Below are 11,226 nucleotides of genomic sequence, written 5' to 3' on the forward strand. Positions count from 1 at the left end.
ATGATTTAATTTTGAAAATTTTTATGTAAAATATGCCATTAATGAGCATGGATGAAAATCAAATGCTGGATTTTTCATTAATTTTTACATTTAGGTTTTGTAAACTCAACGAAGAGGCTGAAGGGAAGGCTTCCAAATATGTACGTCTAACCACAATTTACGCTGAGTTTTATACTAATTCATACTGTGGACCTAATAGAACCAACAATTTTCAAATCCTTTTGCATATCACTTCTTTTTGTTTACCGTTCCATTTCTAGAGAGATGGAGAGCAAGAAAGATCAGAAAGAGCGGCATTTGCAAGCGCACTCACCGCTTCTTTTGCTGGCAACGCATCGTCAGTGATATGATATGAATTTTGTTTATAAGGGAATATCAGCGGCATTTCTCAACAGTCGCATCAGTTGTCAGCCGCAGTGAATATTAATTGCATAATACTCTAACCTCTAGTGAAATCCACAAAAATTAAAAATACTGTGAAAATGGTGGTAGAAAAGTTCTTTTGCTTCGACTTGGAACTCACAGCGATATTCTTTGGCTGGTTAGGTGTCATTAGCACTGTCTATCCGACTATCCTTGCCATAGGCAAAATAGTTGAAGCACATGAACATATCGCAACATTACGTGAACGTGGCTATTATAATATACATGAAAGCGGTGAGTGGAAATTAAAGTATAGATATACATAAATATATGAATATGTAATAGAACTTACCAATTTGGTAATTTGTTAGAATTAGTAACATTCTACTTATGTATGTATGTGTGTGACGGAACCTTGATATGAATTTCTTTTAATGCGAAGAATTTATGGATTAAGTGGCATATATCAAAATATTAGATGAGGTTATCTTACCGCGTGCCTGAGGGAATATAACGTTTATATAAATAAAATATAATTTTTTTTATATAAAAAACTCATATGGTTAAACGAACAAGAAAATGATCCTAAACATCTCAACAATTGCGCAAAGAAGTGGTTGTAGAGTCAAACGCGTTGAGGTTAAGTCGCAGTATGCGCAATTGGCTTACCACAACTCCACAAAAAACCTCAGTACCGATATGAAAAATATATTTCGTACAAAAACCAACCAATTTAAGAAATTTGTGTTTGGTAGTGCAAAAGGAAGTATTATTATTTGCACGTTACTAGCAGCTAATGGACTCTATATCCAGGAAATGTGACGCTCTGTTAAAACAAATCTCGAAGTTATGTAATGAATTATGATTTATTTAATTATTGAAATAATTTTAAGCAAAAAAATCTTCTGTACACACCCTTTTACATACTTTCATAGTATGTCTAGCTGGAGAATGACTGCTGAAGCAATGGAATAAAAAAAATCAAAATAAGCCGATTATTAAAGTTGATTAATTTCTCCAAATCTACATTATTTGCATTTGTTTATCACATAAAATTCATATACAAAAACAAAAATTCGCGAAAGAATACGTTCGACTTACTAATGCACGCAACCCCTTAAATGTAACGACTATTTCGTACTGTTTCAAAAAAGCCGTTAGGCGCACAAAACTTTTTTTAGAAAGTATAAGGACGTATATTATATAAAACATACCTACATACATACTTAATTTTTGATTTTTTTGTCATTTAAACATGAATATATATATGTATAAATACAAGTATACTAATTTATATATACATATGTATGTCCATATCGTCACCTAAAATGCAAAACAACGTATTATCAAACAAGAAAAAACGTTAACTTCGGCTACACCGAAGCTAATACTCTTATACCCTTCACAGGTGCGTTTTTTAGTAATTATGTATTTAAGTAAATCTAAAGAGATTACATTATTCCTATGAATAATAACTCAATCCAAATTTCGGGAAGATGCATACATACATATATCGTCAAATGAGGAAGTTTCCTATGCAAGCATTTGATTCCGATCGTTCAGTTTGTATGGCAGCTATATGTTATAGTAGTCCGATATCGGCAGTTCCGACAAATGAGCAGCTTCTTGAAGAGAAAATTACGTTTGCAAAATTTCAAAACGATATCTTAAAAACTGAGGGACTAGTTCGTATATATACAGACAGACACACGGACAGACAGACGAACAGACGGACATGGCTAAATCGATTCAGCTCAATATACTGATCACTTAAATATACACTTTATAGGGTCTCCGACGCTTCCTTCTGGACAAACTTAATATACCCTGTTCAGGGTATAAAAATAGAAATTAAGTTTTTTTATTGCTTACGATTCACTAAATCATGTTACATACTTCCGCTATAAGATATAACCAATATATAACCATTTTATAACCAAAAGTCAATATGAGTGGTTTCTATTATATCGATTTTCCTTTGCCTGTAAGCTCATAAAAATTGATGTTTCGTTATTTTGAATTTTAGGCGACGATATACATACATATGTACATTTTCTCTAAAATTTTGTATTTCATAATTTTTATGTAAAATAATTTATTTAATTTCAGCTTATTATAGAGACCCCTGCATGTTTCTAGTCACAATTCTCGTCTTTGGTGCCGCAAGCATTTGCCTGATTTTGGGTACAGTAAAGGTTTGTATTTAGATTTATACCACATATATACATACTTATGCATGTACACAGTAATATATAGAATATTTATACTTATACTATGTCAGCACAAGTGAGATTTTTTATATTATTAATATTTAATTCGAATGATTCTTCGAAAGCATGTTTGGAGCGAAATGCTGCAACAACAGCATTATCAATTGTGTGTTCTTTACCAAATACATGCATATGGGAACCCCTTTAGATTTTGCTGAAACTTAACCATCCTTTTCTACCCTTTGAAAAACATTTTTGAGAATTTTTTCAAAATTTTTTGTCCAACTTCAAAAAAGTTATGAATTAAAAAAAATGGCTTTTTTATTTTCAAATAGCAATAACTTTTGTAGAAATTGATTTTTTGGGACCTTTTTTTTAATTTTTGTTTTTGAATGAACTTTTCGAAAAAATACACGAAAAAAATTTAACACAGTCAATTATATAAAATAATCGATTTTTTTAAGTAAAATCGTAATTTTTTGGAAGTTCGCCATTTTTTTTTCCTCAAAAAATACTTCAATTAATTTGACAACTATCCCTGCTAATCCTGGAGTGGGCAGATTTTTTTTTTTAATTTTTTTTATTTATTTAAAAAAAAATGTCAAATTTTCAAAAATGAAAAAAAAAAATTTTCCGTAAACTTTATTTCTATCATATAAAAATTATAATTTAACGATTTTATGATATTATATTCTCAGTTTATAGACTTAATTTACGAATATAATCACCAAGATTCAAATTTTACCTATTAGTAAGGTCGATAAACTAGGGTTGGACAATTATAGACTTACCTATAGTCAGTATACTAGAAACTATACTATGAATACGGTTTTTTCATACTGTCTAAAACATAACCTGTAAATTGCTGTTAATCTTTTGTGCGATCAAGTGTCTAGTGAAAGATTGTTGATATTACATTTGCTAAATAAATAAATAATTGTTATAGTTTATGAATACTATTTTGATTTGATGTTATTTGAAAAGCTAATTATTTTATTCTATTAATCTAAATTGATTGGAAGAATTTTATGAAGACATTATGGCATCAATACAACAATTCGATCGATGTTGTAATCCATTTAAGTGGGAATCACATTTGAGAAAAGTGGGTTTACGTCCAGCAACTGAAATTATGAAAGTAACTTTAGGATTAGGTGGAAATTATTTGTTATCCAGTTCGTGTCGAAAAGAAGCTTCAAAATTAGTAAAGGAACCAACAAAACTAGTGATGGTCCTCATGTTGATGCAAGTAACCATGAAGATGATTTTAGTGACGACAATGAGAACAATGATGGTGCTGACAGTGATAGTAACACAACTGCCACGGATCTCCGGATTAGCAGGGATAGTTGTCAAATTAATTGAAGTTTTTTTTGAGAAAAAATAAAAAAAAATGGCGAACTTCCAAAAAATGACGATTTTACTTAAAAAACCGATTATTTTATATAATTGATCGTGTTAAATTTTTTTCGTGTATTTTTTCGAAAAGTTCATTCAAAAACAAATATTTAAAAAAAAAGCATACGTTAGTCTCCGTCACCGTAAAGCACGGCGTAAGGCAAGTCTTTGACTTACGAAGCTCATAATATCGACGACAATTGTGCCACTTATTTTCTGAAATCACAGTAAGGATGTGGTTATTTCCGTTATATGAATAAAACTGAACGTGGTCGGTCGTCCGAGTGGACTGCACACGATGCTACCGCTCCAAAGCGTGGAATGCATTTTGGGATGCGCATAGAATAATTTTTATAGACTACATTGAAAAAGGAAAAACCATCAGAAGCGACTATTAAATAGCGTTATTGCACCGTTTAAAGAACGAAATACGGCCGCATTTGAAGAAAGTACGGTTTCACCAAAATATTTTACTGTGTCACAAGTCAATTAAATGGCAAACAACTTTGAATTTGGTTTGGAATTGCACCCGCATCTATCGCATTCTCCAGATCTGACCTTCAGCGTCTGTTTCCTGTTCTCAAATCTAAAAAGAATTCTTGCTTGGAAGAAATGTTTGTCGAATGAAAAGGTAATCGCCGAAGCTGAGGCCTATTTTGAATCAAAAGACTAATCGTGCTACAAAAATAGTATCGATAAGTTGGAGGTTCGCTAACAATCAATAATCAGTGTATAACCCCTGAAGGGAACTGTGTTGAATAAAAAAACGAATTTTGACAAAAAAATGTTTTTTACTATTATAGGGGGGACTTTTCAAATGACCTGTTATTGAGATCGAACTATTTGTGAACATAAATAAAGAAAGGTTGTACCAAGAGAACAAAAATTTGTAAATTGTTGTTCTAGGGGCTGAAAATATGCTTGCAGTGGAATATTGCCGAGTTAGCAGTCCTTAGCCGAAAAAAAATCCGGGTCCATTCCGGTTATGTAGACGCGACTATTGTGGGAACGGAAAAAACTTTTATCCATTTGGCGCACGCTGTTTTATCAAATCAGTCCGAGTCAAATTTGAACTAAAGGAATGAACATTGTTTAGTCCGACTTCTAAAGATCTGTTGTGATTTATGTTTTATTATCTTTTACTTCCATAACTAAATATTTTATTTTTACTTAATTGTTAATTTAATGGCATATTTATTCCATTTCTTATTAAGACTTTATTAACTAATTTATTTGTATTTTTATTAAACCTTATTTCATTTATTGTATTTCAATCCTAACATTTCTTCTGCAACTATTTACAGAAACGTCACAATTTGGTTTTGGTTTGGTTGATCGTCAGTGCCTTGGGAATAGTGTTTTCGATTATTTTCATGTTCAGCACTGGTACTTATGTCAGTCTTTTAGGCCTCCGTGAGTTGACACATATAGTGCATATACACAAGCTTTGCATTCCATGTAATTATTTTATTAACTTTTTTTCTCACAGCATTGAGTATTTATCTCTGGATTGCGATGTTCTCGCTTTATAAGAGAATCAAATCGGAAAGACAAACGGGCTTTTCACGTCCAGCTGAGTTTATGCCCAAACAAATGGCCTAACGAAAAAGGAAATGCTGGTTTTTTTATAACAAATAAAAATTGGATATTGATGTTCATATATTAAGTACATACATGCATACATATGTACATACTTATATTTTATAATGAGTATATAAATTTTGTATATTTACGAGTCGATAAAAATAAAAACAAATCAATGATTTTCTACTAATTTTGCATTTCATTATATCGGAAATCTATAAAATTTCTATCAATTTGGAATTTCTATTATACATACAGATACATACGCGGTTATAGCCGAGTTAACAACAGCGCGTTTTTTTCTTTTCGCAAGGTGGCGCCAATTGGAGATTCCAAGCCAAGACAGGCGCTTCTCCGCTTGGTCTTTGCAACGTAGTGGAGGTCTTCCTCCTCCTCTTCTTCCCCCGACGGGTATTACGTCGAATACTTTCACAGCTGGAGTGTTTTCGTCCATCCGTACGATATGACCTAGCCAGCATAACCGCTGGCTGGCTATGATTCGCTGAACTAGGTTAATGTCGTCGTATGTATATCTCATACAGCTCATCGTTCCATCGAATGCAATATCCGCCGACCGCCGACCGCCGGCCAACGCGCAAAGGACCATAAATCTTTCGCAGAACCTTTCTCTCGAAAACTTTTAAGGCATTAACCGAAAAAAAAGAAATATTTTTTCTTTCCGACACTCTGATTTCTTTTCTTTTAATTTCCATTTTTTTTTTAATATTTAAACGTGTCACGAGCTCTTGAAACGATTAATTACATTAAAACACAACAGAACCAACGCAAAAAAAAGGGCATATGCATGAAAAGTAACGGTATTTTCAGTTCAAGCAGTCTGAACGCAGACTTTGTGGTGCTTATGTTTATTTGTTCTTACACTAAAATCCCGAAATAATATTTAAGAGAAAAATAAAATGTTTAATAAGACTTATGACTCTCATTGTTAGTAATAATCTTTTCTAGGCGTCTGGGCATAGAATTAATTAAAGAATGGGTAACGGTAACCGTAAAAATAATGGTCATCCAAAGCGATATTTTTCGGTGAAACAAAGCCTGGCCAATTTGTGTTTGTCGGCCAATGACGGTTTGGCGCATTTTTTGCCATAAATACTATCTAATTTATATCTAAGTATTTGTTGTACTCGTCGTACTCCTATCTTCAAATTAACTTGTTGTTTTATTTCTCTCGCACTTACATATTCCTCCATAATAAGTCGTTTAATGCCTTTCTTTCCTTCACTTTTGGAGGGTTCCCACTTCTCTCAGTTTTTCCATAATTGGTCCGAAATTGTAAAGAAATTCTTACAATATCCTTCGATCTATATAATCGTCTTAAAATGTCTCCATTTGACAACCCTTTTTTACAATATGCCATAGTTTTTCCTTTCTCTTCTTCTGTCAAAGCTTTTCCGCGAGGCATTCTTTACGATTTCAAAAAAAAAGTTAAAATATATATGAAATTAATTAGCTAATTAAATTACTTATGCAACAATAATTAATAACTCACATGTAGTCTTATTTGTCATAACTAAACAAACAATGGAAGCAAATAAGCGCTCTCTGGCTTTATAAATATTTCGCTCAGAGATAACGGTTTAGTTAAATATTCACCGCCTATTGCGTTTAAAAAATCAAATGAATATGAAACAATTTAATTATCCTTGCGTATACATATTTAAAATGCAGGACGCTTACACCAATTTTTCCAAGAAAAATATAAAATTTGACGGTGTATTTATAAATATTTCGACGGGTGTATGAGCATGAATGATCTGCTTGAAGAGTAGAGTCCAGCCATGGAACATAAAAAAGTTGTTTAATGTTTTTTGGTCCAACAATCTAGAGAATAGCGCTTCAAAAATAAACCGAAACCGAAACCGAAAAACACAAACACGGTGAAGAACGGAAGGGCACAATTCCGTTTCCGCAAACGCTTAGTTTACGAGATATTCGACCTTAAAGTTTAAAAACTCGCAAAATTCGAACATTTCAAGAAGCTATTTCACCACGTTAAACACACTTTATTCACATTTTTCTCTTCAAATTAATTAAATTACACACAAACGAAAATTAAAAATTTGTTTCAATATGAGTGCATGATAACCAAATAATATAACCACTTTATAACAAAAAGTCAATATATTTTTTTAGTTTTAACGCAGAAAGGAGTACTACGCGAAAGTACTTCAGTCACCCCGGGTATTCGCTCGGCCAGAGTTATTTTTTTAGAGCGCGCAGAAAAAAAAGAGGACTACGCGAAAGTACTTCAGTCACCCTCATAATTATTTTTTTTCATTGAGTTATAAAATTCATAAGAAATAAAAAATTTTCCCAAAAATAATCAAACTTTAACTGTTAATATCTTTTAAACCTTTGGGTTTACGAAAAAATCATAGTAGACCTTTTTTGTAGAGCATTCAATTTCCTACAAAATCTAAGGAACAAGATATTTTTTCAAGTAGTTGGAAGCGAGATATAAATATGTTTGGAGAGGCTTTCTTTTCTAGGAACCTATTTTTCCGAGTACCAAACGAAAAAAAAAAAAATTTTTATTTTTGAATCACTCTAATGTACATACATATATGGAAAAGTGTTCACATATTCAATTTTAGCTTGAAAAATCTTCTTTATAGTTTTTTTATAGTTAAAGCTTAGTACGCAGCTCTCAAGAAACGTAAAAACTTCATATAAAAAAACGCTTAAGAAACGGTCAAGAAACTTTCCTGCGATAAATTTACTTGTGCTAGTACGCAGCTCTCAAGAAATCTAGTACTAATTTTTGATAATTTTTTTCAGTAAAATGTGAATATGGCAAACCTGGTTTTGCGAAGAAACATCAAATCAACAATTGTTTCTTGAAGGAAATTCGAAGTAATCGTCAAATTCATCCTAAATTAGTTGAAATCATTATTATGAAACATATTCCATTTTGAAATATTGTATAAAACCTACCAATCATCAACAACATTTCTTAAATCTCAATGAAAATATTTATGTTACCATACACATACACACATACATACATATTACGCACAAAGTTTGTTTTCTTTGTTTATTCTCTCTTGCTCTTCTAATGTAGATCATTCACAATGCGTAACCAGCTGCCAAAATTACTTGAGAAATAATGTATTTTTTTTCTTGAGCAATTACTTGAGAGCTGCGTACCAACCTTAATAAAGAAAAAAGTATCACTCGAAAGTACAAACAAATAAAACGCCGTGAAACTCTGAAAAATCCTTCACTTTTGGTTTTTAAGGTGTGACAAAGCTGGTTTTCCTCGTAAATATAAACACTCTAAACTTTTCAGCCATGAATTTGACAAGTGATTTTTAAATTACTAAATTTAGCTGAAAAATTGCAAAATAAATGTGAAATGTGAGCTTTTTTCAAAGCTTAGAGTGTGTATTTAAATATACAGAGTAAAAATGTGAACAAATTTAGTGAAACATAGAGAAATAACATGTTTTCCTAGTGCAAATTTTTGAATTTTTAAACGTGAATATTTCAAAAAATGTTAGTTATTTTTTATTGTTTTTGGATATTCCTCCTCTGGAGAAGCTCCCCTATCCTTACATACTCCATTTATACGGAAATTCGGTTTTTTTACCCCTCCGCCAAAGTAATCGGAATCGTGCCAACGGAAGGCCATACCGACCGATACTACATACATATATAACAAGTGTATGGAAAATTTGATGGAACCTTGTCATGCTTGGTTGTCCCATGGGGTTCATTATGAAGACACTAATAAAGGTTTGTAATAAACTAGTATGTGGAAACTTGGACTTCTTGTCAGTACATGTCATATTTAAACAGATGTTAACCCTTAACTTAATTCAAAATAATGTTTTTCGTTGGTAAGCTTTTCAGCACATACATACATATGTATAGTAAGTACATAAGTATGTATGTATGTATGTATGTATGTATGTATGTATGTATGTATGTATGTATGTATGTACTATGTATTATACCACTCTGGCCACAATATGGAAAATATAAATAAGTATACATATGTATGTCGCTGATTTTGTTCGTAGATGATTCCACTATTTATCACTTCACACCTTAATTTTTGTATAGCACAATAACTTCACTTTATACTTTTTGTTAATATAGCACATTAAGTTCTGCTTCTATCGATGTCACTTTTCGAACAAATTCTGCGAGGACACAGCGTCTAATTATTACGCACTTCTTCATTACTCTAAATTTTAGAATCTAAAAGTACCTGACGGTTCTTGTCTCTCTTTACTCTCTGTTCGCAAAATGCGATCAGACCTCACTGAGTAACAGTTTCTCCAGTTTGGCTATTATGCGTTTTTGCGCATTTGCAATCGAAAGCACCGCCTATGCGTCGCATATTCCATATAAAGCTCTGGCACATATAGTAGCCTACAAAATATTAGCACTCCGACATACGCATGTACAATGACATACAAAATACATGAACTGGCGCTCCGACATACATATGTATATTATTAGAAATGCTGTTTGTACAAATAACATTTGTTGTTGTTGTTGTTGTTGTTGTTGTTTAATTCAGACCGAGATGAATTAACTTACTTCATAGTATATTTATCTGCGCCTGAGCGTATAAGAATCTCGGGCTGTTCCGGTGACGTAGACTCAACTGTCGTGAACGACGGAACATTTGTTTGTCGGTTTTCTCTCTTTCATTCCTATAAAACGGGGTTTTCCCTCCCACATACTTTTGTATGTATGTATGTAACTAATTAACTTAGTACACAATAATTAGCTTTCATATCAAAACGGAAAGCGAATAAACTTTTCAATTTCCAAGAATACCAGGATGTACATACATACATACATACTTACACGTGTGCAATATGCATTTTCGTAGAATTTAAACTTGTACGTATTTGTTGTATTTGTTTTATATGTAAGTAAGTAAATATGTACATACTTATGTATGTGTTATGATTCTGTTATTGCACAATTGATTTCACAAAAGCGTCGTTTCCAATAATCATACTGCGAAATTATCGTAATCGAACATTAGCCGCTTACTACGAACAAAGCTCGGAACCTGTTTACTTGCTGCTCAGATAAATATTAGTAAATAAAATTCATTTGGCGAGATGGCTTTTAATTCTTTCAGCGAATTCATTTTTGCACCGCAACGGATTCTTGCCGCTCTCCTCACAGCGGTACGGTGAAAAAATCTAAAAGAGCGAATAAATCGTTTGAGCGCAGTTTCGTTTATTCTCTCTTTTCGACATCTTCTCAAAGCTCACTTTGCAAAAAAAAAAACTTTTTCAATTCGATATCTTTTTAAATTTAAAATATGTACATATGTATGTATTGTCACCTAAAATGCAAAATAACGTATCCCAAAAAAAAAAAAAAAAACGAAAATCGCTGTCAAATATCTATAATAACCTATACATAACCATTTTATAACCAAAAGTCAAATTTTGTTTCAATATGAGTATGATAACAAATACATAAGTATATACATACATAACTATTTTATAACCAAAGATAAAATTTTGTGCTGTCGATATAATAACCAATATATAACCATTTTATAACCAAAACTTTTATTTTGTTTCAATATGAATGGTTTCTATTATACCATTTGCATAGATAAAATAAATGTTGAATTTAATTATGTTGCGAAATAAACAATATGTTATCATACACA

At 31.8% G+C, this 11,226-nt stretch overlaps 1 protein-coding gene across 1 annotated transcript; it reads left to right on the forward strand.

The window, feature by feature from the left end:
- Positions 1–467: 467 nt before the first annotated feature.
- Positions 468–5,745, forward strand: LOC126766758 (uncharacterized). Its single transcript, XM_050484477.1, has 4 exons — positions 468–657; positions 2,473–2,558; positions 5,276–5,384; positions 5,461–5,745. The coding sequence occupies exons 1-4, from the start codon at positions 483–485 to the stop codon at positions 5,571–5,573; spliced, it is 483 nt and encodes a 160-aa protein (XP_050340434.1). The 5' UTR covers positions 468–482; the 3' UTR covers positions 5,574–5,745.
- Positions 5,746–11,226: the final 5,481 nt, after the last annotated feature.

Source organism: Bactrocera neohumeralis, unplaced genomic scaffold (assembly GCF_024586455.1).
Source record: "Bactrocera neohumeralis isolate Rockhampton unplaced genomic scaffold, APGP_CSIRO_Bneo_wtdbg2-racon-allhic-juicebox.fasta_v2 ctg2383, whole genome shotgun sequence".
Taxonomy (NCBI): Eukaryota; Metazoa; Arthropoda; class Insecta; order Diptera; family Tephritidae; genus Bactrocera; species Bactrocera neohumeralis.